This window comes from Lissotriton helveticus, chromosome 2_1 (genome assembly GCF_964261635.1).
Source record: "Lissotriton helveticus chromosome 2_1, aLisHel1.1, whole genome shotgun sequence".
Lineage (NCBI taxonomy): Eukaryota > Metazoa > Chordata > Amphibia > Caudata > Salamandridae > Lissotriton > Lissotriton helveticus.
This window is the reverse complement of record NC_136059.1, coordinates 1,097,781,095-1,097,808,919: the sequence shown is the minus strand read 5'-3', so window position 1 is coordinate 1,097,808,919 and position 27,825 is coordinate 1,097,781,095. Positions and strand designations below refer to the sequence as shown.

The 27,825-nt window shown below is 40.7% G+C and overlaps 1 protein-coding gene across 1 annotated transcript in view; it reads left to right on the top strand.

The window, feature by feature from the left end:
• The window catches only part of FREM1 (FRAS1 related extracellular matrix 1), a 792,938-nt gene that overhangs the window by 734,256 nt on the left and 30,857 nt on the right, over nt 1-27,825 (top strand). The window contains exons 31-32 of the mRNA XM_078675906.1: nt 18,528-18,677; nt 22,169-22,401. Coding sequence (XP_078532032.1) covers nt 18,528-18,677; nt 22,169-22,401 — 383 coding nt within the window. The remainder of the gene's footprint in view (nt 1-18,527; nt 18,678-22,168; nt 22,402-27,825) is intronic.

The window sequence follows — 27,825 nt, the reverse complement described above, 5'->3', positions numbered from 1 at the left end:
GTTCACAATGATGCATACAGCCACTCACACATTCACTGGCTCTTATGCACAGTTATTTATATATGTAAAGTCTCACATGTACTGTGTTTTACATATGTACTTACTTTGACATGTAGCACTGAGATATCCATTCACTCACCAATACACTGATGCACACAGTCAACCGCCCATACAGCTGTTTCCACATGCCCTTTTGAACCCATACATCTAGTGAATCAACTGCTCACACATCTATGCACAGAGTCATACACCTCCCAGCCACCCACACATACACTCAGTCTCCCATACAAATACTTGGGCAACCAATCAATAACCCATATAGTTACTCATATAGCTACTGAACAACACATGCAGCAGTTTTCAGAACAACAGACATAATGATGCACAAATTAAGACAGTTTAGTCACTAACCCATGCACTCAGTGAGACACATTTAATCACTCACTCATACAGTCAGTCATGCACCTACTAAATCCTTCATCCAGACACTTATACATCCACTCAAGACATATTTTAACTTTACAGAAAAATACAGTCACTGGATGTTGTCATCAGTGATGTCATCAGTGATGTCATTTGAGATGTCATCAGTGATGTCATCAGTGATGTCATCAGTGATGTCACTGACCATGTCATGAATGATGTAATATGTGACATGATCAGCAGTGGATTGCGGGTGCGCGATATATAGTTAGTACAACTAACTATATATGGAATTTCAATGGTTTTGTGTGAGTAAAATAAGGTTTTTTAAATGCTAATTCCTAACTATATATGGTCTATAACCTATGGTTTTTTCAGTGAATTTTCAAGGTTTTGTAAATGCTAATTCCTAACTATATATGGTCTATAACCTATGGTTTTTTCAGTGATTATATATATATATATGGTTATGCGTTTATTTGAGTATATATTTATATATAGCAGTAAATATAAATGGAATTTATTTAATCAGCATTAAAAATAAAATTACATTTGAAAATATTCAACATTTACTACTTTAAACTATTTATAGTAAACAAAATGACATCTTGGTATATTTTTGGATGATATTGGTGTCAATTATATTTTTGGGCGATTTTTGTAAGTATAGGAGCACAATACTGTGCTAAATGATATTTTTGGCATAATATTTTTGTCAACTATATTTTTTACTTCTATATTGTGTCAGTAATCCTTTAAAGTGCGTCTGGGCCCATAAGATTAACAAAACAATAAAACTGTATTGGAATCTACCTGAACATGTTCAATGATGTGTATTTTGAAGTCGTGCATCGGTGAGCATATGGGAAAAGGATAGTATGTATCTTGTCTGCATGTTGGAGAAGTTCTCCTTTTTAATTAGCCATGCCAAAAGCAGCTGCATATTTATAATTTAATCTAGCTCTCTGGGGATGCCTAAACAGACAAGGCTCTGTGTGTGAACCTATTAAAAAAAGAAAAAAGTAAATCGAAAAAAAAAGAATAATAGATTAAGGGAACCTCTGTTCTCCAAGAAAGTGCACAACGATAAAAAAGAGAGACTTTCCATAAAGCTACATTTAAAAGCCTGACCATTAAAAAATTAAACAATGACTTAACATATTGCTTGACGAAAACATTTAGCCGTTAGCAGTGGTTAATTTGTAAAAAAAAAAACAGGTGCCGTGGCTCTCGTCAGGAGGCAGCTTCCACCAGCCCATTTCTCCTGTTAGCGCCGCCTATAAGAGAACCAACTACTCTACACATGGCGCGAGGATGTGGCAAAACACCCAGAGTCGCTGAAGTTTTAGTAGTCACATTTATGGATTGATGGGCAGATCTGCAGATTATTGTAAAGATTGGAGCAGTAAGGATTTTTCACGTTTCTTCTCACCATCGCTCTCATGTTTAAGCTTCCGCATTTTCACTGAAGAGCGGGAGTTCACGGGGGCACGAGGGAGTTTTTTTTAAATAGGTGTGTACATCCTGGCTTTTTTTAAAGACTATGGAAGCAAATGTCCACAATCCCCTCTGACTCTCGTAGTCTCAGCCACACACTCTTAAATAGGGTTACTGATTTTTAAATAGCTGTCCTTAACAACGTTTCCGCTTTCGTTTGATGGAGAAATTTCTAATGCCACCCAAACCCAAGTCCTGCTCACTGTGGTGTAAACTACCAACAGCAACACCAACCAAAGCGGCTCCGTTTAGTATGGGTTTACGAGCCTACTGTGGTGACTGATAAAAAGAAACATGCCCCGTTCCTAAGGCACCCTTAGTGTATGTGCATTCCATATCACACAATTTATTTTGAGTATAACTACTCTGACACTCAAACGCAGCCTCTGTCAACCATCATCCAGATTTTACAAAGAAGCACTGAATCTGAAGGGCAGGCCCTCAGCATGGGAGACAGGAGATTAAACAAACATGTCTTAATGCCGGATAAGATAGTTATTTATTTTTTGTGCGTGCGGCTCTTGCTTGTATGAAGCAAGCAAGTAAATCCATTGCATAAAATTATACCTGTATTAATTGCGGGCCCCGACGCTCGTATATGTCATTTCTGCTGGAAGTTGTATGATTTTCTTAAATGCCTATTGGAAGTCCTGCACACTTCCAGCCTGCCGTGCCCAGTCAGCCAGAAGCCCTCCTTCTCAGCCTTTCTTCAACGGAAATTAAACAATGTTCCGTGGAAGGTAGGCACGAACTGCTGATGTAACATCACTAACGTGATTACGACGCGCTTTCATTATGCCTGGGCGAGCGAGGGACATACCAGACAGCAATTCTATGTAAGCGTTATCCCAGCAGTGGGTAACGTCACCTGATAGCACTCAAATTGATTGTTCAATAAAGTTCTTCCGATTCAAAAATAAAGTTCATATAGTCAAATTTGTTCTCATGATTTTTAGTTTCCTTATTTAATTTCAATTCTTCATGTTTTAGATTATTTCAGTCATAATCATTCACGTGTGTGCCCAATGCATTTCGGGACTTGCCCTTCATCAGGGGACTTTTAAATATCTGTAAGAAGTTGAATACACAGCCAGTGTAACATATGACATATAAAATATGCTTAATCTTCAAAACAACTTATGAATGATGTGACCAAACAAAGACATCTGTATTTGTGATACGTATCAGTGTTTTAGTGCCAGTGCTCTGAAAAGGTACAAAGGTGATGTTGAAATAAGACCGTGAGCAAGAGTACACATCACGTGACCCAAAAAATACGATCTGTGATTCAAACGGCAGTGCAAGACCAAAGATTTTAAGGATGCGTGCGGTGACACATTGAACCCGTGTGTATCACTCCGAGAATGCGTGCGAATGGACATGCCGGTCTAATAAGTGTGACCAGGTTTAAGAAGGCTGCTTACACATGGTCACGGGATCCAGATGTGGTCCCGTCATATCACTGACAATAGGCACAGTGTGGAAAGCAAAGAGCCTGAAATAAAATACAGCGAGAACAGATACGTGAAGTTAAAAGTACCTCGGTGAACGGAAAAGTGCAATCTTGTGATTGAAAACAATTATTGAGGAAACTTACTTGCACCGAGTTCAATCGCGTGCGTTTTCAGTGCGATAAACTGTGAACAGAAAACGAGAGTTCACTCGTAACACCAGTGCAATCCTACAATCATAACCATGGGTAAACAATCTGGCCAAGCCTGAGTAAACACTTACATATGGAAAGTTATATTCAGTGCCGCAATGTTAGCGTTTCTGCTTCGGCTTCGGCGTCCGCCATGTAATGCAGAAATGTGAAGCAAAACATTAAATCACGTGGGTGGAGTGCCTGCATCGGCACAAACAACAGACTATAAGCGGTCGTAAAAAGAAACACCCGTGGCATGAAAGAAAAGTCATAAAACATCCTATAAGGGGTGGTACGAGCGGGAGGTGAACGTGGTGAAATTAATTAAATTAAAACCAAGCGTCCGGAAAAGCCCGGATTTCATGATAATAGCATCCGGTGAAAAATATTGTGCCGATCGATGTGCCCCTGGGTAGATCCGTGTCACGAAAGTGATGTAGTGTGGTTCTGCAAGTCATGTGTATGCCTTGTTTCGGACCAAAATAAAAAACAAATAAAAAACACATAAAAAACAATGTATCCGGGTAATCCGAGTTGACTTTCAACAGACTTTCCTATTGTGGTCATAAGTAACAAAAAGTAAAAAGTAAAAATACAGTGCGTATTGCGCATTTCAAAATATGAACATTATTTATACGTTTCATACATACTATAAGAAGATACATCTAATATTCTGAAAGACAAAGAGTTCATCAGAGGAAGCAGTGCAGGTCCACTCTGTCATTCAAACCTTTAGGCTGACAGGTATTGAGATAATTAATCCAATGTATTTCCCTACGCAATAGGTGTTGGGTATTGTCTCTTCTAGGTAATGGTTTAACTAGTTCCAAAACAAGAAAGCGTAACTGACTGGGATTATGGTTATGAGTATTGCAATGAGTTGACAAAGGAGATTTTGAGCTTTTTGTGCGTACGTTACTCTTGAGTTCAACAAAACGAGTTTTAATTTTTCTCTCTGTTTCGCCCACGTACGCCAGTCCGCACGGGCATTTGATCATATGTATGAGGTTGCTACTGTCGCACGTCGCTGTCACCTTTAATTTGATTGGTGTGCCTTTGTTAGGATGGGTGATTTGATTTCCTTTAATTATAGCATTGCAGCTACCACAGTTGGCTGGGATAATGCTTACATAGAATTGATTCACACCTTCAAACTCAGGAAGGTTTACCTGATTGCACCTACCCACAGTCTCACTTGGCTCTACACTTCTGTAAAGAAACTGGAGTGCGACGGTTCTTCACCTCCTCAAGTTCAACATACCAGACAGCAGCCACAGAAGGAGAGAAGGAAATTATTTTATTAATTACCGGAGAAAAGGAATTAATTTTATTAATTACCGGGCCATCGATCTGCCGGAGGACGAGAGAAAAATCGTATTGACCCAGCCCGGTAAAATAAGTGCTGGTGCTGAGCACTAGAAAGCAATGGCACAAATGAAGCACTGGCCGTTAGTTAATTATCCACTCAGATTTCCAAGTTCATCATATTCATTTTGTCCTTTATGGATAGAGTCCCATAAATGCATCCACTTGCATTCACATACGTTTACTATGCATTCAATGACCCCCTCCTCTCAGGTTCTTTTGTTTTTTCTCCAGCACTAGCCATCTTAGATCTTCTGGCTTGTGGTTGAATCTCTCAAAGTGTTCTTCCAAAGGTGTTCCAGGTATTTTGCATCTGACACATCTGCAATGCTAAAGAAAGCAGTGCTTAGACTTCTATATGTTTGGCTCACACAGACAATTTTGCAAGGAAATAGTATGGTATATACAACATTCATGCTATTACAATTAGTTTGGTACTTGAGTTCATATGTCTTTTCCTGATAATCAAACCTCTTGGTTTCAGAGTGTGCAAGTCTCATATCGTCTATATTTTAGTACCCTAAAGGTGGCAGTATATTCAATATTGTGGGAAATGATGGTGTTCAGGGCTTGGAACAGGTGACCTAACAACAAAGTCCCTTACATTATTACCTATTTCAATGGCAAATAGTGGATTATGTTACATGTCTAGTTCATCCTGTACTAAGTTCCGGTGTTTATTTGCAAGTTTTTATCTCATTACTGGCTGTACAGAATGTGGTAACACAGACCAGATGGTTCTCCTTATTTGCTAAACTTTTAGGTTCTTATCAAGTCTCCCTAGGGCAATCTCACACCCCTTTCCCTGGAGCGCTTCAGCAATCCTTTTGGGTAACCCCTCTCTACTAATTGCTATATCAGGATATCTGATTCTCTACAGAAGTTAGCCTTTGTGGCTCAGTTCCTTCTCACTTCAAGAAATTGCCCAAAGGGGAGATTGTCTTGTAGACTTCTAGAATGGTGACTAGAGTATCTTAACAGGCTATTGCGATCAGTGGGTTTGTGGTACAGTGTAGTGTAAAGTTTGTAATCAGCATATCTCGTTATTATATCCAAGGCATTTAGTTCCTTCTTGCTGTGGGATATAGTGAACTGGATGTCTGGGTTTCTGTTATTTACCCATTCCAAGAATTCTGCAAGTAAATTGCTGAACCCATTCCCTGTCCATATCATAAAGACATAATCTATATAGCACCTTCATACTGTTTTCTTGTTCCAATTAGGGTTGCTAATATGGAAATATGTGTGTGCAAACATTAGTTTTGTTGGGCGCAAAGGCTGCTCCCCTTAGCTACACCTTTAACTTGGTAATAGTTTGAATTTTGGAAGACAAAGTAGTTTTGTTTAAGTGCCACTTCCAGTAGGGAAATTATAAACTTGGGAGGTGATTACAATGGCGGGCGGATCGCCACCGCCGAACCGGCGGTGGTGATCCACCTGCCATCCCAACAGCATTTACCCCACTCTACATTATCATAGCGGGGGGTACTTCGGCAGACGGAAAGTCCGTACGCCGCTTTTCGGCCAGTCAGCAATCATTACGAATGCCGGACGGGCAGAGCTGGGCCATGATATGGTGACAGTGCTAGAAGGCACCACCATCCATATCATGATGCAGGGTTCTAAGGGCCTTTCCATGGCGGCGAAGGTTGGAGGGGGAATCCTTTGGGGACCCGTTGTGGGCCCCCGTGGGTTTGGGGGGCTGCATTAGGGGGTACTCATGGCGCCCCCCCTTCATTGCCATGCACAAGGTGGCAGGAACTGCGCAGTGCCTGCCACGTTGTGCATGACAATGCACAGCATGCCTCTTTGGCATTGCGGCGGGTGCTACAGCCAGCAGCAATTGGCCCCTTGGTTAGCACTGTAACTTAGTGGGCCATGCTCTCAAGAGTAGTTTCTGTTATAGTTAGGCTCTCATCTTGTGTAATATTGGTATATAATGACTGTAAGATAAGGAAAGAATAGTGAACAATGGACTTGATCATGTCAATGTGGTCCCTAAAGTATGTTTTATTTTAGTGAAAAAAGGGTTATCAAACACATTTATGTATTTGTATAAGGGTTCCAAATGGAGGAACGGCCTGATATTAAATGCCTTCCTGGGGGGGTTGTTAAGTCTTTCATTAAATTTGGGCAGTGTAAATGGGCAGTATTTGTGGCTATTTCGTGATTAGAAATTGGTACTCATTATAACGTAAAAATCCAATCTGGTTTGCCTCGTCAGTTATGCCCAAGATTTTAAGACTGATTTCTTTATTAGGATCCCTGGGTACGTTTTTATAATGTTGCGGTATTGATAGTTGCCTCTGCACATGCCTGATATATGTTTCCTTTTACCACAGTGAGTGTAGTCATATTTATTGTTCTGAAGAAGACCCTGTTTATTTTAAATCATCATCCAATGGGTCTAAACGTCAGCACGACTTTGGTTCTTATGCTTGTAATTTGATTTTTATAAAATTAGTTGCATGCTACAATAATAAAGGTTGCTGCAAATTTATAGTGCATTGATCAAATCTGACCAACCATTTATGGTTTGTTTGAGCCACTTATTCACTTTCTACAAGCACTGCGCTGCTGCACTGTCTATGGAGCACCTGTGTTGATTATGATTACTTTTTGTTGCTTAATACAATATTTCACTTAAAGTGATTTACTCTAAATCCGTGTGTTGTGCCAGTTAGTGTCTAATTATGTAATTAGACAATTGTTTAATTGTGTGATTTTGGAAGAGTATCTCCGCTGAGACCTCTGGCCTCTTTTTTATGATACTTTGGCATTCTTGTTTACGACTATCTTAAATGCCCAAATAAATTCTGAAGAAGACGGGACACCACATTATTATAACTCTTGGCAAGGAGGATGAGGCTGCTGGAAATTTGCCAGGAGAAGATGTTTAGATATTTAGGGTTAGGGTGACTTTATTGGATTAAACAGAAGAGAAGATTCATATCAAGTACAGGCTAATTAGACAAATTATGTATGATTTATTCGATGAGTTAAAAACAATATTATTCAGAAACAACTAATAAGGTGTGGCAGTACTGAGAAAAGTGCACGTTTTATGTTCATCACATCTCCATATATTTGCTAGTTATGAAGGCAAAGTAGCAAATGCAGGAAGTGTGTTTCAGAGTGCTCTTTATAGGGTATTCTGAGATTTTCTTGATGCAATGTTATATTGAATTCACATCCATATTTCCCTTCATAATATACCATATGACTTACAGCAAACCACGGTTGATATCAACAGACATGGTATTTTTCCTCGAGTCATATGATATGCTGATGGAGCACATGTCCTGATTTGCCTGCAAGCCACAACAGAACATCTGTATCAGAATAGGAAACTCAAAAATCAAGTACAGACTGTATGTAATACCAATAACCTTATTACTGGTCTTGTAGGAAAATATCCAGACAGCACCCAATATTCTTATATGTTTTGACTCTGTCAACTCTATAACTGATGTGCTGAAGGAGGCTTTTGGGACCAGTTTTATAGTAAGTAAAGATAACAATTTTATTTTTAAATGACAGCAAATATGTCACTGTAAACCTACCTTGACTAATTTAACTTTACTATTTTAGGTGACAATGCCTATGCTATATGTCCATAGACACGTATTCCATACCTTACTTCAATGACAGCTAGAGAAAGGATTATAATATGACACACAGATGTACACATTCTGTAGTGGAGCACATTTTTGCTTTACTAATGAGCAGATTTAGATGGTTGCATAATAGTGGAGGTACACTTCAATATTCATCTAAAAAATGTGCATGGTAGTTGCCCTTGGGCCAAATTACGGATTATAGCAATTCAAAAAGACCGGGTGGTAGGAAATCAGGTGAAAAATATGTTCAACCTTGCAATCCATTCCCACGAGATACCACAAGGGCTGCTATTAAAACAAGACAGAGAACAGAGATTATAGACAACCATTAATGAGGCAAATGCAATATATTTTACTTTACAATTTACATCTCATACGCCCTTTTTTTAAGGTAGTGTTTTTAGTCCCAGAAACATTCATTGTAGAAAAAAAGAATAACATATGTGCATAAAAATTATAAAGTCATGTAATGATGAAACCAATGTTATTAATTTACTGAAAACATTTGTTTCACTATGAAGAACGAATGTAGTGTATACTCTACAAATTCCATCCTTTGGTACCAGTTAGCCTTGCTGTAAACCTTGTACACTTAACTAGAGATGAATCACACTGCACTGTTGCTTTTCTTGTACATTCAGCTTCAATCTCTCTAGTGATGGAAATTGATAACGAGTCGGTATGCCAAATCTAGACATATCATGTCCATGTGCCCTTGTTCATAATATTGCCCCGCTCCGTAGTAAAGCACCTTGCAGTGACTGACGTACCACCTAGCTGCCCCTCCTTGTGCAAGTAGTATTTTTCTTGTATTTGGTACAGTGTATGGAGCGGTGATGATACATTATGACCTATACCAGTAGACTGGTATAGGTACCTAGTAGAAGGTTCATCCTCCATATAATCCTAAGTACTTTCTTCTGGCACACAATATCAGAAATGACCTCCATTTATACCTGGATGACCAATTTGAAAGGGCCAAGTTCTGAGATAACACAAATTCCCTCCACATGCCCTGGATGGCTAGCGTTCTACCAGGAGGCACCATCATGCCATGGATTACACCAGCATGCCAATACATGCAATCTCTGCTATGCCATTATATGACAAGAATGGAAAGTATTGTGGCGCGTTATGCAGTAAAAGGCCAATAACAATACTTTAGGACTGACCACCATTTTGTCAGTGTTACTTTAACCAGGAATAGTTCCGTAATACCAAGAATGCAGAGATAAACAATGGGCTAGAATATTATCCATTATTTTAGAACCACTATCGTGCAAGTTATGAGCACTATAATACCTAGGATGTCTACCACACTCCACTATGCTAGGGAAGAGCACCTTAACTCCAAGATACCCACAGTATGCCAAGAAGAGACAGCATCACATCAGGGGTGAGCCCTGAACATTACCATTGATTGGCCAATGCACAGTTGTTGAGCTTCTTTAAGGTTTAGAGCTGAAAACCTGATCATTTAGTGCCACTCATTGCATGCAACCACATTCTTCTTTATTATAATGATTAAAGACATGGATCTCACTCTGAATTTAGAGGAAAATCCAATAACCGGTGCCCAAGCGTATCTGTGTTCAATACTGGATTGCAAGTGGTACAACATTACTACCCTCCTGGGTTTTTCCTGCACATAATTCCTTAGAGGAGTGCATGAGGACTTTCATTAGGAGAAAGTGGTCGGTCAATAGGAAATGGTGAAGATAGTTTACAATAAATGTTCATCTACACATTACCTCCGCTGATGAGCTCATTAACTCCAACTGGGGCACTAAACTCGCCATAGGTTAGTACCGCAGGTTGGGGTAAGTGATTTGAGCTGAGGTGAAATTGCCATGCGGTAATGTTGAGTCACTTGTGTTGCAGATCAAAGAGTTTCTGTAGCTGGGTTGTTCAGGACATTTACTGTGATGCATCACCCATCAGTCTTCCATGTAAACAAATGCTGATCATTCAAACAAATACACTTCCACAGAGCTCATTTTTACAGTGCATGGAGATACCAAAAGATTTTTCTGCCCTGTCTGTTCAAGGCATCCCAGTCTGCTACTGCAAATGATACCCATGGTATGCCAAGAATGGTCACAATAACACCAGAGGTGAAGACACCCCATCTCAGAGATGACTCCTCTTTGCAGGGCCATACCAATGCCCTGGATATCTGACGATGTAATCCCACCCGCAGCAAGGAGCACCTACCAGTCTGCAGTCCCACATCTTGATGCAAGTCTGCTTTTGCGTTCACTACCTGACTAATCACTCTGTGGCAACATTCTGGTGCTTATATGTGTTGCAGGCCTTGTGCCTTCAGTCAAAATGTTTGTTCAAGCAGCAAGATCTGTCACCGGCTGGTTTGCCTTTGGAGCCCAAGTGTACAGCGCTCAGATAGATAGCTGAATGGATCACTGACATAATATCGATTACACTCATATAGAATTACACAAATATCGAGGATAAAATATCGAATACAAAAATATCGAATTCCTATCTACAAACAGGTAAGTACAAAAATATCGAATCAAAAATATAGTTTAAAAAAATGTAGTTAGTCAAAATATCGAATTTTTTTAAATGTCTTAAAAAGAATTTAAAATTAATGAAATATCGAGTTCTTCCCTGTGGTGGATGTATTGGAGAGCCTCCAGCTGAGATACGCCCGGATCGGTCTCGCCGGGTTCCCCGGTGATTTTTTGCCTCGGCCTGCCGAGCGGAGATCCTGTAACTGTTTCATCGGGGCAATTTTTTCCCCTTGGTCTGCGGAGCTGCGCTTGAGTTGCCTGCTGCTGTTGCTGTCCTTTTTTGCTCATCCGGTCCGAAGCCGTTATAACTTGTGTGGTAGCTCGACGTTTGGAATCCCTGTTTTTCACCTTTGCCTCCTTAGGTTCTGGTTCTCTGTGCACTCTGTGCTTATGGCACTGGACAGACGAGGACAGGGTGGAGATGAACTTGCACCGCCGGACTATTACTTTGTGGCGTGGCCGGATGACCGCCCTGCGGCTCAACATGTGTGACTGCTTCCTCTTCATATTCCTGGTACCTGTTTATTGTTCTGCAATGACTTTATCTTCTCGTGGGCTTTGAATGTGCTCGGACGGGAGAGTCGGGGGCTGATAATTTTGATTTTGTGTCTCCTCTCCCTATAGTTTTTTCCTTCCTTTCCCCTTCCTCTCTTTTTGCCTATATGGTTTCTTCCTTACTTTTTGATTCTTCTATATTTCGGGTTTCCGGTTAGGGCGACAGGCACGCTGCTGGGGGGGTTGGCCGTAGCCTTCTGCAGGGGTGCAGGGTGGGGTGGGTGGGGGGGGGGTCTGTCTTTTTTTTTTTCTTTTGTTCTTGGTTCTATGGCTCTTGTGTATTCTTTTTCTGGACGCTGCGTCTGCATGTAGGCCTCCTGGGGTGTTTTTTGCTAGCGTGGGCACATGGCCTCCCTGCTACCGATGTTCATTGCGCATCCATTACTCCTGTTTCCTTTGGCTCTGTGGGCTGCCCCTTTTCGTGTGCTTTACTTGCCATGGGGCATATACTGTGGGGCCGCGTCCTCTTTTCCCTGTTTTTTTCAACCCCTTTTTTCTGATGCTCTTTTTCCCCTTTTCCCCCTTCCTTCTCTCTTTCCCTGGGTCGATGTAGCGGATGGCTTCGTATTGCAATCCTGACTTCCTTTCTATGTATTGATGCGTATTCTTGTGGTAACGGGTGGGCGTTGGGCAGTGGATGGTATTGTTTGCTGATGTGGGACTCATGTTTTGCCCTTGCTATAACGTAGCTGTTCTTTTTTGAAATTCGCTGTGTTTTGTTTCACTGCCTGTTGACGACCCGCCACGGACTTTTGGACTTTAATAACTGCAATGTTCCTGCTCCTCACCCTATTATATTATAAAATTAACCTTCACTTTTCCTTCTCACTGTGGTTTCCTTGTGGCTATCTGCCTTGCTTTGTTGCATCTGTTATACCGGAGACCTGCTGGAGTTTCTTTCCTGGCCTATGTGCTAATACAGTGTGGTGGCCGGCCCGATGGGTTGTAGGCCCGTATTTGTCAGCTATATCTGCACAATAAAGGTTTTCAAAAATTTTTTTTAAAAAAATTAAATAATTTTTAATGAAATATTAAAAATAATTAACTAAAATATACTTAAAAATAATTAAATAACCTTAAAATTATTAAATAATTAATTTAAGTTATAAAAAAACATACACTTTTATTTTTCAAAACATATATATGTATTAACATAATATTAATAACAAAATATACAATATTTTTACCGTAGGATACCGGGAGGGTAAAATTTACTATTACCACTCCAGTGAGTGCAACAGTAGGGAAAGCGTGTGATAGCGTAGGGGTAAAAATTACTATTCCCACTCCAGAGAGTGCAACAGTAGGGACAGCGTTGGATAGCGTAGGGGTAAAAATTACTATTCCCACTCCAGAGAGTACAACAGTAGGGAAAGGGTTGGATAGCGTAGGGGTAAAAATTACTATTCCCACTCCAGTGAGTGCAACAGTAGGGAAAGCGTTGGATAGCATAGGGGTAAAAATTACTATTCCCACCTCAGAGAGTGCAACAGTAGGGAACGCGTTGGATAGCGTCGGGGTACAAATTACTATTCCCACTCCAGAGAGTGCAACAGTAGGGAAAGCGTTGGATAGCGTAGGGGTAAAAATGACTATTCCCACTCCAGAGACTGCAACATTAGGGAAAGCGTTGGATAGCGTAGAGGTACAAATTACTATTCCCACTCCAGGGACTGCAACAGTAGGGAAAGCGTTGGATAGCGTAGGGGTAAAAATGACTATTTCCACTCCAGAGAGTGCAACAGTAGGGAAAGCGTTGGATAGCGTAGGGGTAAAAATTACTATTCCCACTCCAGAGAGTGCAACAGTAGGGAAAGCGTTGGATATCGTAGGGGTAAAAATTACTATTCCCACTCCAGAGAGTGCAACAGTAGGGAAAGCGTTGGATAGCGTAGGGGTAAAAATTACTATTCCCACTCCAGTGAGTGCAACAGTAGGGAAAGTAAATACTTCATATATTAATAAAAATAAATTACATATTAATACCAATAAAAAACTATTTATAAGTAATTACCAATTTAATATAATATAATAATCAACCAATTAAAAATAAAAATAAAAATTAATTATTAAAATTCATTACCTATTAACACAAATTAATTACCAATTAACAATTAATTAATTAGCAATTGAAAATTAATTAACAATTAATTCAAAATAAATACCAATAAATAAATTAAAATATTTAATTAATTACAATTAAATTAATTCCCACCCTATTCCCCTATAAACCCACAACCAGCTACGGGAAATACATTTGTAAAATTAACATAATTATCAATTCTTCAATTAATAAAAATTAATTCTCAATTAACATTTAATTAATTACCAATTAAAAATGAATTAACAATTAATTCAAAATAAATACCAATAAATACATTTAAATATTTAATTAATTATAATTAAATTACTTCCCACCCTATTCCCCTACAAACCCACAACCCGCTACAGAATTAAATTACGCAATAATTAAATAACATAAAATTCATTACTTAAAATAAATTATAAAATAAATATACACTTTTCACACATATACTAACATACAAAACACTTTAAAAAATTCAATATTAATAAAAAATTCGATATATTTAATACCTATATTATATACTTTGATATTTTGACTTTCTATATTTATGAAAATCGATATTAAATTACTTACCTTAAATTCGATATTTTTGTTGACTATATTCTGTCCATTCGATATTTTGTACATTCTATATTTTGACTTCGATATTAGTGCTATTCTATATTTTTGATTCGATATTTTGTCTGTATACCAGCTGAATTCCACTGTTTTATCCCCATAGTGCAAATCAAGACTTTAGTGCCATGGATGTCTTTTAGCGGCAACCAGAGGTTGCAGCTCCAACCCCTGGCTTCCCTCCAGTGACCTATGGCACAGTCTTTGTGACCCCTGGCCTCAGAGTTGGTAAGGGTAGTGTCAGGAACAGAAATTAAACAGTGGTGGCCGGCATGAATCTGGGGTGGGGCAGGGGGAGAGGGGGTATAAAAAAATTTAAATGTACTTACATCCTCGCCTTTCTGGCCCACGTCATCCCTCCTCCATTGGCTGAACAGGAAACAGCCAGGCTACCCTGAGCCAATCACAACGCTGCAATGCAACGTTGTGATTGGCTCCCCTAAGTTAATCGCAACGCTGCAATGCATTATTGTGATTGGTCTGATCGCCATAGTTTGGCGCTCAGACAGGGACAGGGACAGTAATACATCATGGGTGGAGAACATGCTGAGTGTGCTAACTGTTTGGCCGGACCAAGACAGCCGGCCAAAGCATCATGTGCACTTCAGTGTGCCCACCACTGCTCCCCTGCCCTGCTCTGTGAGGAGAGCAGACCCACCCCGTCCCCATGGTGCCACAGCAGAAACAAATAAAATGATAATAATATCAAGCTATTATCATTTTGTTTTTCCTTTCCTTCACTGCTACAATGCATTGGGCCACGGTCCTCTGCCTTCGCAGAGGAGCCACCACCAAACAAGGCTCTAGTCAGCCTTGTTTACTTTCTGTGCCCCTAAGCCATATCGTATGTGGAGCCCGGTAAAACATGCCTGGGTATGTTGTGCTGCCACTGACCATGATATGGAAGGAAGACATACAGGAGAGAGAGTGAAAGAGAGGTGTGGGAGAGGGGAAAACTATAAGAGGAAATGAGGGTAAATATCAAAAGGAAGACCAGGAAGACACCACAGCGAGATGGGTGAAAGATAAATACAAAGACAAGTGCTTGTGTGGGGAGCTGGGTGTGGGTGTGGGTGTGTGTGTGCGAGAGAGAGAGGGGATTAAAGAGACATCAGAGAGAGTTCACGGGTGAGAGAGGGAAATAGACAAGTGTGAAAGAGTTTGACAGTTGAGAGAAATAGGTAATAGACGTATAGACAGGAGACAAATAGACAACCAAGAGTCAGGCAGAGGGGAAGACCATTGAGAGGAGATGTCAGTATGAGAGATGTGATACTGATAGACGCAGATTAGAAAGAGATACGGCAGGTGTGAGAAAAGTGAGAAAGTGACAGCTGGTGACAAGCAACTAAAAGGCAGACGGAGGTAGATGAGACCAGCTCAAAGAAGGATTGCGAAGAGACAATTATTAAAGAAGGACAGCTAACAGAGAGGGGAAAGACAAGTGAACGAGGGGAACGACTTGTGAGAAAGAGTCTGCTCAAAGAGAAGGAGAGGCAGAGATTGGAGGAGACAGTTGAAAGGGGTTCTACAAACAATGATGAGAGTCTTAGCTCACACAGAAGGGAATGCAGGTGTGAAAGAGAGACTCAGAAAATAGGATAGAAATACAGCTGTGAGAGGTGGGGAGGTGGACAGTTGAGAAAATGACTACTGAAATAAGGAAGACAATTGAAAAATGGTGATAAGGTGACAGTCCTGAATGGAAATGGGAGTGGTTATAAAATTTAAAGCGAGATAGAGAAAGTGGTGATTAGAAGACAGAGACAGGTTATGAAAAAAGCTGAAGAAGAGATGGGAGAAGGAAATGTGAGAGATATGGATAGTGAGACAGAGAAAGGTGAGAAAGAGATAAGGGAGTAAGGGTGGTGGGAGAAAAGTGAACGAGAGATGAAAAAGACTCAACTGTGAGAAAGTCAGGGGAGTGAGGGGAAGATAAGTGTGGTATTATAGGGATATGAGTGTCAGCCAAAGCTTGTGATGGAAATCGTCTTCAACACTATTAAGAACCAACCACTGAGTATTGGTAAAGCGTATAGGTAAGCCTGCATTTTCAGTTATAAGCCAGACCTATTGGCTGTTCCAATACTAGACATAAATAATGTATACATACATATAGGAAGAGAAAGGTACAGGCTAGCAGTGGTGCAGGCAGAGAAAGGAGTGGCCAAGAAAAAGAACATGCAAGGAGAGATGCAGACAGCATCCTGGCTAGGAAATTAGCCGACATTGGGGGGGGGGGATGCATATAGGCAGAAATAAAGGTAGACTGGGGTACAGGCTGGAAGCGCAAGATGTTTAAGCAGAGGGAGCAGCTAAGAGAGAGAAACCCTGTTGGGGAGAGGTACGATCAGGAAAACAGGCAGACAGGGAGAAAAGCGAGCAGACAGGGAGAAAAGCAAGCAGACAGGGAGAAAAGCTAGGACCCCTGGAGAGTTTGGCAGGCAAAGGTATCCGGTGGGAAAGAAGCGAGCTGGGTGCAGATAGTTCCAGGAACAGGCATAGAGTTAGGGAGATGGGAGAATGGAGGGTTTGTGGCAGTGATCTGTACAGCAAAGTAGAGGAGCAGGCAAGGAGAAGTGTGGACAGAAAGAGAAGAGGGCTTGGACAGGTGCAGGATGGGAGATATATGGGCAGGAGATCTACTGGCCAGGAGTGGAGGGTGGATATTTACAGTTAGGGAGAGGTAGAAGCAGGGAGATTTATGGGTTCAGAGTGGCATGGCCTGAATGCAGACAGGGTGTGGCGCTGCCAAGGAGAGGTGAGGCTTGGAGAGGTGCATACGACGGGAAGCGGTGCAGGGAGATGCGCGGGCAGGGGAGATACAGGCAATAAGATAATGAAGGTTCTAATAACTAAAAGCACTGTTGGTGAAATATCTTTGTGGGGCCTAGGTTATAGCAGAGTGTGTTTAAGTTTTAAATACAGTAAGTTGTTATCATGACAAAAAAAAGTGCAAATGTGATAAGTGACTAACGAACGGTGTGTAGTTCCTCATAAATAAAAGATACCGGTCAAGCCCCGTTTTCAGACTTACAAAAGAACCACTTCAGGTTCCATTATCCAAGGTCAAATGAGAGCAAAAATGGGACAATACACCCATCCTCTTAAAACTGTATCCTTCACGGAGAACCCAGCCAAGAAATGGCAAAGCATGAAAAATACATGCAAGCCAATGTCTCGAGGGGGCTGACCAAAAGCCAACTCTCTGCTTCTTATTGCAGTTTATTAAAGAATTAATGGCCTGATGTCTTTCAGACAGATAAAGCAGCCTGTGGCTAAACATAGAAATGTAACTGAAAGAAATAGAGAAAGGAAGACATCTTAACTAGATACAAAGCAGCAAGTGGCATTTTGTCTGAAACACAGCAACACGCAAGGATCACGTTTGTATGATTTTGGATAAGTATGGAATGGTTGTTTGTTTTCTGATTTACTATAACACTGTAATGTGGAAGTAGTAGCGGCAATGTGGTACTTTTCTTGATACACTCGCAAGGAAAATGTTCTTGCTTTACATCTTACTGGGCTGTAAAACAGCAAAAATAAAAATCCGATTTACTTGAAATGTTTCGCTGTTGCTTTTTCAATCACTATATGACTTTCAAAGCATGTCCTTCTTTCTACAAATCCCTGTCCCTTGCAGCACACCGGCCATCTGTTTTAGCATGATAAAGCTTTGTGCACACATTGCATGCTTAATTGTGTCCAAACTGCGCCATATCCGCTTTGTTAAAACGTTCGTCTTTGTGGGGCCCAGCTACTGAATTGCTTCCAACATCTCCAAATTGGTTCAGCGTTTCATTGGTCACCCACGAATTAATTATCCGCTGCGGCTCCAGGATGATTACTCTGAGCCTCAAGTGGTGTCCAGAAGCTGCTGTTTTTTGACATTTTGAAATGAAGGAAAGCAGGTCTCCCCTGGCTTCTCATTCGGGCTCTTCTACGCAGCCGTCTTTGTCCAGCGTGTGCGTGCGCCTCGGCGTCATTGTCCGCGGAGCACGTGCAGCGCCTTCCGGGGACTGGGAGAACAGCAGGCTGTCACTTAGAACTTTGGGGGCCCGGCAATGTGCACGACAGTTCCCACTCTGGCTTCAGACGTGCTAATTGATATATATTTTTTTCCTCCTCACCATGCCGAATGAAATGGTAATTAAACGTGTAATTGAAATGTTTACTTGTTGCAGGAGTGTCAACCAAGACGTGGAACGTAGCAATTAACCGTGACGGCTTGGAGGAAGACGAGGAGATCTTTGAAGTGGTGCTGAGCTCTCCTGTGAATACTGTTCTTGGCACCAGAACAAAGGCCGTGGTGAAAATTGTGGACCCCAGAGGAGGTATTCTTTTTTGATCTTCATTGGAAGAAAAACATGGTAGAATGAGCTTGAATGAGCACCGTCTCGCTTTCAGCAGCAAATTGCGTGGGGAAGTTTCATTTGGTACAAAACACCCATTACCTCTTGTATGGTTCTTAAAAATATAAATACCTGAGAGGGGTGGGTAACAGGAAGTGCCTCAAGGGAGGGAGGTGGGCAACAGGCATTAGTGCCCACTTTTTGATCCTCCAGGGTTATTTTCCTATTACAGAAAGGATCAAAGACACTTGTGCAACCCAATCTGTAATATTGATTGCACTAGGACACATTTTGCACCCCAGTGTCATTGTCAAATTTACAAGGGACTTTGCGTCTCTGCGCATTCTATAATACCAACATAGGCACAGGGGCAAGCAAACTCAAGGAGGGTGTCCTAACCGTGTGTCACCTAGAAAGTGGAAGCACAGTTATTTTTCCTTACAATGTTCCCATCGCAATGGGTTCACAAGGACCCATCGTAGGAATGGGTAGTCGCACATCGCAGTAGACATCTGGAGGATCCCTGCCCCTATTCAAAATCCAGTCTGTCAACTGGTAGTGAAAGAAGGACTCTGTGGCCTGAAACTCTCAAGTCTTCCTTTCGCTGTTCCCAATGAGCCTGGGGCAGGTGCAAGTTTACATCTCCTCTACGCAGTTATGTGGAAAACACTTCATTCGAAATTACAGGTAAAAGGACAAGGGATGTAGAGGTAATGGCGACACAGTGGGGTCAAGTGATTTGCTTGGGATCAGAGCATTGAATCAACCAGTAATGTCAAATACAATGAACTGGTGAGAGCCCACTGCTTCCGTCCCGCCACTTACACTTATGGTGTTCACAGCTTTACTGCCTCTGTGTATTGTACTATGCAATTGGATTGAGTTGACTTTCGTGATTCCTGGACTGATAGCACCATCGTTGTAGACCTGTAGTTCCAGCAGTATCTTCATTTAAAGTCACAGTCGGTGACTACCATCGTTGTAAACCTGTAGTTCCAGGAGAATCATCATTTAAAGTCAGTCGGTGACCAGCCCTAAAGCCGGGTAAAACTGGTGAAACCTTGGTGTCATGGATGCCTCCATCTTGTGGGTATTTAATCTTAAGAGAATCGTGACCATGAATGTTCTTTTTTGAGACTGAACCGTTATAGTTCTGGCATTTTAGGAATGTGTCAAAGTGTTGTGAGCCACTATTACATCTGCTCCAATTTAAAAAAACGTGCTGATGAGTTGGTCTGCAACTAGTCCCTTGTCCTTAATATTATTGTGACTGGATACTGTTTACAAACTCCCCACGGGATTTTAAGCTGGACTTCAATGGTCTTGGCACTTGACTAGGACACTGTTCATCAACATTGTAGCAAACCTAAATAGTCCGAAATTCCTTTAGGTTCACCTGAAAGCATCCACTTAGGATGGCATTGGTCCCATGCTCTATTTTACAGAAAATCTAGAATCTAGCACATAAACACCATAAAAACATTGAGATCGTATCTCAGCCACAGAAGGTGTTTGCTTTCTTGCTGTATCACAATTATAGCTCTTCTTACTTACTTAAAATTATAAGTTTGAAAATGGTGGCATTCCGTGTGTTAAACTTTATTTTCTGTGTCATGATGCACTGCATTTCTAACCAATTGGCTCATAGAGTAAACTTCGTCACTACCACCCAACTTGACTTTCCTACTCAGGAACAAGTATTCATAAAGTAAACTTTGGATGTTTTTCGTCACTACCACCTAACTTGTCTTTCCTACTTGGGGACAATAGTGTTGGTGTCCCATGGACACCAGTGGTAAACAACAGCAATGGCAACAGATACCGCCTAGTGACCACAGAAAACGTTCGGAATTACTAAAGATTCATGCACTGAATTTTAGCATCTGTTATTTTGGGACTATCTTGGTAGGTACAGTGTGCAAGAAAAAAAGTGTGGCAACTGAATCCACATTTTTCCTCTCATCTTTTACTTCCCGCTCCTTTCATCGCTGCTCTTCCTGATTCTGAATGGCCCACTAACACTATTCCTTGCCCAGACTGGTGCACGAGGAAGGCAACGCTAGGAAAGCAAAGGTCAATTGAATGACTGTTAAGGCTGAATCTGAGCAAAATCATAGATCAGAAATAGCCAGAATGATTATCAGTTGCGATGTAATTGATTCATATTGTGTATTTCGATTATAACATGAGATTTAAAAAAATGAAGAGTAAAGCAAAAAAAATAATCCTATTACAAAATACTTATTCATTATGTACAGTGAGCATCACTACTAAAATTCCACAGTTAACCTAGTGATGTATTGTGATAAAAGCTGGAATGGCACAACAGTTGTGAGTCAGAATATTGCTTAAAATGATCTGACATAAATATCATGACCTAAATATTGTTTACACAAATACCCAAATTCCAACAAGTTTTAATGCAAAATAGAAAGCAGCAAAATGAGAAGATCAGAGATAATTTTCATTTCAACTAACCATGGTTCTCGACAGAAAACGTTCAGTCAGCAAAGAGCTAAAACAATGTAACATCAACCAATCATTTTTCTCAATACAAGTCAATGTAATATCACCACATTACAGAAACTTCTTGGTCTCAGCAAAACCTTATCTAATGTGCCGCTGTCAGGAACTTCCTCTCAAGGATGTGCAGGATGCCCTTGAAGGGGAGATATTGTTCATATGTTCAAATCTACTTCAATTCTTCTCACAAAATCCTGCTTCCATTGTCAGGTTTGAAAACGAGGTTACGCCGCTAGAAAATGTTTAATGTACAACATGAAGGATGTTATTCTCTGGGCCTGTCAAGGCCAGGCAACATTTGCGATTAATACAATACCATGGAAAACGTCAAGCACATATAAAACAACATTGGAATGTGTTTAGCTATGTATACTTTTGTAATTACATATATGGTTATTAGCATTTCTCTTCATGGGTGTACATGAACATACTATAAATGCATTTTAGGTAGACTTTAACACATGTCCATGTACAGGCAAAACACAGCTGGAAAAGAAACTGTTAACAGCAAGTACTCCACATTAGAGATGTTTGCAATGTAGGACATGGAAATAAGCACTGCTTTAGTGTGATATGGGGAGAAAACTGCTAATCAGTCCTGCAGTGTAGGAACACATAAATCATAACAGGAAATTCTGAAAGAGTGAGCAGACCAGCAGTCAAGAAAAAGAATATGGCAGTGAGTAGGCAGAATCTATCTGGGTAGAAAACCTGGTAAATAGATGCTAGATACTGGCAACGGATCAAGATGGCTGGAAAGGCAAGGTGTGACTTTGAGATTTGAGATTTTGAGATTGAGATTACATGAATCAGAGCGATTGGCCTGTCTACCTGCTTGATTTAACATTCCAGTTAATATGTGGATTTGTGAGGATAATTGATCCGACAAACGCAATGGAGCATTTATAATATTCAGTGATCACAATATATTTCTTGTGGTTCCATTTCAGGTGAATGCAAATCTTTACATTCCTCTGCTCAAAAGAAGGACATTGTGTGGGGTGCAGATACACTGCTCTCAGGTTCCAGGCATTTATCGCATCCTGGTACTGTGCACTTAGAAAAAATTCCTCTCCCAGCCCCAAAAGAGACAGCAGTGCACACCAGAGGAGATACACTACAGGACTTCGACACACAGAAACCCCCGAAGGCTCGGCTCAGGGCAATCGGAAATGGCAGAATGGTGAGTAACATCTGTTACTCATTTTTTAAGTAATTATTTCTACAGGAACTGATTTTGGCCAAACTTGGTGTTATCTTGATTGTGGTACCAATCCAATCCAATGACAGATGATGGAAAGGTATCCAGCGGGAAAAGATGAGCGCATGTGAGACTGATGTGTAGCAATGCATTATCCAATTTATTGTGAGGCATTCCCACCCACTCTAAGGCACATTTTAACTCGCTTTTAGTATAGGCTGAATGCTGTGCTCTAACTCCATTGCCATTGCAATTTCCACTAAACTCTAAATTTACACTAAATGTAAGAATTTATAACTGTATAAACTATGCATCGTTTACTCAGTATTATATGTAACTTCACATAGATGTTCCAGTTCCAGGATAGCGATAAGTGCAAATATCATCTCAGAAATCTTTCAATAACCATACAGCCTTACTTTTTCTTGTGTTGCATGTAATATTTGACAAGTGTTTTTTTTAAGTGCATTAGCGCTGGATGTATCATAGCCCTTTTTAAAATATTGTTTAACCAGGCTACACAGAAGCAATGCTACTACTCAGCATGGCTATAAATCATTGCCAAAGTCAGCAATGCCTATGCTGTACAGCATGAACAAAAGACAAGGACAGAGCCAATAGTCTCAAAGGCAAGACTTATTGACTTGGCCGATTCATTTTAGGTCTCAGCACAGCACCCCCGTGATTCTGAACAAATCCGTTCATCGCCCCATGTGTGGAAAAAATATATGACATTTGGCAAAAAATGTTAGCACATGAAGAAAGCAATTGTGCCAATGTCCATGTCTTAGTGAAAATACATTTGGGAGCAGATAAAATCTGTTTTCACAATAAAAGTAGATAACATATGTTGTCATGATAAACAATCATTTCAAAAGAGAAAAAGGCTTCTTTGAAGTGTGTGTGTAATAGTAAAACATAGCCACAAATGTCAAGAGGTTGAACAAGGGGGACAGGGATGAAGATGAAATAACAGTAGTGCCTCAATCATAGCATGATCAGCAGAAGGACAGCAGTAGAGGTGAAGCAGTCAGTACTTAGTGCATTCTCTAGCTAAAAGAAGAGGGTGAATCTAGCAAACACTGGCAGATTAGAAGGCTGCAAATAAGAGTGACAGTGAAGCCAATTTAAGTGAAGCAATGGGCAGGATGCAAACCTCTTGTATACAATATCTCTTGCAGGCAAGAGCGCCTTCAGTGCATGCCTCTAACGCCCCTCATATATATAGAAAATGTACTTTTATGTTGGGATGTTTGGTATTTCCAGTGTTTGTTTCCATTGAGCAGGATGGACAATTTCTACCGTAGATCTTCCATCACTTGATATTTGCTAGAAGCTAGAGTGGCACCCAAAATAGCGTGCCCTTTCATTAAATAGAACATGAGAAGGCATTCTACCCATATATACCACATACATTTTTCTAAATATGTATGGCACCTTGTACAATCTGGTACATCATATGGCCTGTCTACTTTTTTCGAAACACTGCAAATACTATGTCTTCAATACATCAGACAGTTTTCACATGTAATTGATGAACACTACTGAAAATTTCGATAGCACCTTGACACCACTCTGAATGTAGTGCAACCAGTTAGGTCCTTAACTCCTGCACCGCAAAAAAATCAACAGCCCCAATAGCTAGAATAGGAATTTTGTGGAATCTGCCTCTTTCACCCTGAAAATGTTTGACATATGGGTTGCCCCCTCTTCCAGTTTTGTGTGTTTGATGGTTGGGCATGCTGAACTTTGGAACTGATTTTACTGGGAGCTCAGCTGCAGAGTCTCACACCTACTCAGTTGCCCTGGCTTGTACCCAGAGCAAGAGACCTTATATTGAAATAATACTTTGTATTTTCTGATCGGCACTTATACCCCATTGATTTATTGAAGTAGATAACCTTGTAGTAAGTCATGATGACCTCTGATGTTTTCTGAGACCACTTTGCGATTTTCTCTGCATATTATAATTTTAAATGGACTATATTTCCTTCCTACTGTAACCCCCACTTTCTTCTTAAAAGATAAAGCACTGAATGTACTTTGGGTTTATTGAGTGTTATTTACTTTGTCATACTGTATGCTTGGGCTGGAGATTCACCTGGGATCCCATGTGCAGCAACATTTCAATATCACCCTAAGGGGCAGGAGAGGCTTGCAAAATGACATAACATTTTTAGTCAATAGTATCAAAAATGTGACACCTGTCACCGACACTTTCACTAATGTAGAATATTGAGTTCGGTCCTGTACAGTTGGTTGCCAGTTGGCAAATAAGAATGGCAAAATCTGGAAGATCTGCATTATTGATGTGACAAGCCTGCATGGCATGGAGATTGTTTAGAAGCAACTAGCAGATATTGAATTGTGTTTAATTTGCATTATTAGTAATTTTGGTGCTGAACATGAATTAAGTTAGGGAACATTGAGGATATTAGATGCAGGGTTATGCCCTGCCAAGATTGAAAATTAGTTCTGTATTTAGATGTTATCAATAATATCTCGGTGATGTAGTGTCATTTATTCCCAGAAATGTGTTCTTGCAAATAGTTTAATGCCTCAAAAGCTGCGCTCCTACTTCCATTTTCGAAATGTGGCTACACAAATAAGTTTAGACAGCTTGGAGATGGGTATGGAACTGAAGGTTTGTGTGTCTGATTTGGGATCAGAAAGGAAGCCTGACATCTCTGTTGGAATAATTATGTAATTTTGAGAATAAACCTAATAGGATCAAAATAAATGCTTCGCCCATCCTTCCACAGCAGTTGGCCATAATTATCTCTGGTAAGAGCCTACCACATCCCTAAAGAGGAACTAGCCAACATAACTGGCAACCTAGTAAAACTCCTCATGCTGTTCTCATTCATCTATCATCAACTTCTCTCTGGCTTAGGTATTTTCCAAGTTGCCCTTAAAATGGGGTAAGTAACAAGGTTCATCATGAAGCACAAGCTGGATCCCAAAATGTACACCATCCAACCCATTGCAGTATCCCTTTGCAACATAAACTCATAAATGGGTTACCATTCAGACGGCCAAACACATAAACGAAAAAAAACTTTCTGGGTGACAATCTGGCTTTTGCCAAAACTGGAGCACAGACGCTGCTAGCCTTAAAATTTGACATTGCATTATCCATATTGTAAAAACATAGCTCGTAGTTCTTTCTAAATTGTCATGCAATTTGAAACAATTGACCTTAGAAGAGAGCTGAGCTAAGGCACGCACTTTCAAGAGAGTGTGCGGTAATGGTTTACATCCATCCCGATTGACACATAACAATTTAGTCAGGATAATAAGTGCAAACTCGAGACTTGACAAAACTATCTACCACATACATCCTGATTCTCTATCATGCCTGTACTGTTCAATCCTTGCCAACAGGAATACTGCTAGACATACACCACTATTCATCAATGAGTGGAAATCACTTCAGCTATGCTAAGCACCTCATCTACTGTCAAGATTTGCATATCTCAAGCAGGTATTTTTTTAACTTCCAAAAATAAGATTTTTTTGTTTCTGATATCAAAAGGAGCACAAAAACAGCGGAATAAACATGGCTTGCTGAACTCCATGTACACAACAAACCCCCGCTACTGGTCTCAGTTCTAAAGACCGGTCTGACTGTGGCCCTTCACATGTATGCAAACTTTAAAATTGGCAAAGATCAATGGGTGCTCGAAAGTGAATATCTCACATCTTCTCCAATCTAATGAGCTTTGCACATCGACCCAGGTTTCTTCATTTTCTGTATTGGTCTTGCAAGCCTGCACAACCTTTCCTGGCACCTTTAAAAGATGTCATGCACTATGCCGTCAGCCTAATTACCAGAACAAGAAAATTTGACCACAGCACACCACTTTGTAGAAACCTACTTTGCTACCCGTGGCAACCAGAATTAAACTGAAACCAGCTTGTCTCATTTATATCTGAACAAACAAAATTCTCTTCTCAAAATTTTGTGTAGCTCCAATGATCTGAGGTGCAAAATTATTTCTGGCCAAATTCATTATCAAATAGGTCTATGTCAACTCCCACTCGGATTCTGTTGCCTTTTTCCAAGTTCTCTTCCTTCTGAACACTGACTCAACCAAAGTAGCTGTTGTTACACAGGTACCTAAAATATATATATTTTTTGCAGTTTCCTGGAATGCTCCCAGGAGCATAGCTTAAGTTGGGATGATTGGGGTGTAACTCCCCCAGTGCTTAATTTGAGCCTATGGTTTCCTGTGCTTGACAGCGGACCTTAACTTTCAACACCGACACTTATGACAATCTGCCAAATGTTCAGTTGAATTCAGAAATAAGCATAACAGCTGTTTATTAATTCAATACATAATAAAAATGACTAATGCGCACCACCCAGTCTGTTTTTATTGCTTTGGTGGACTGGAACTGTCACACTTTTAAGAGTGTGATGATTAGTAGTTATGTTGGTACAGTCATTGGCAGTGCTGAGAGGGGCAATGGGTGGTGCAAGCTGCAGTGACCTCCTGATGAAGGCCCTTTCATTAATTTTTTTTTACAAATTAAGCACTGGACTCACCCTGATAAATATGCACTTTATTTGCCTATTGGGTCTCAAAGTTTGATGAAGCTGTGTTTTTGTTTGTTTCCCAACAACATTTGGCAGCGAAGACGCCTGAACCCCGAAATTGTATCATTTAGATCTACCCACCCCACTCCCACAGATGCAGCTCAATTGCCAAAACACATTGAGTAATGTTGCTTATCACAGATGCTGGTAGACTCATTGCACACTTAAAAGGAATGTGTAGTAAGTGGCTTGCTGCTGTGTGACCTGCGCAGCAGTCAGCCAATTACAAAGCAGTACACTCAGTGAGTGCACTATTCCCAAGACGAAGAGTGCTGTTGCGATGCATATATAGGGGGGTTGGCAAAAGGTGGCAGAACTGCAGATAACACCACACCTTTGGAAATCGACGCTGTCTGGATTGCCCACTCTCAGGACCAGTGGAGAATGCCTGTCTGCCACATGTTCTTGATCTAGATAAAAAAAAGTGCTGCTGTTCTGTCTAAGAGGTCTTCCTCCCGTGTGGAGCAAATCCCTACACACCGCACCAAAACTGCCTTTAGCTGAGCCATTAGCCCATGCTGAGAAGCTGGTGATTGTTTATGTGGGTGGTGGGGAGAGGTTTAGGATGGGAGAAAGAAAAAAAGGTTCCAAGGCTCTAGTTTACGTATGCGTGCCAGTGCTTAATTTGTTAAAAAAAATTAAGTGCCAGGGCCCTCATCAGGAAGCCACCGCAGCTTGCACTGCCCATGGCCCCTGTCAGCTGCCATCACAGTACCTACACAACTTTTAATCATTGCATTGCTACAGTGTGACAATTCAGACGTTCGAGGCCTCCAAAGCTATTAGAAGGGCAGGTATTAGTTGTT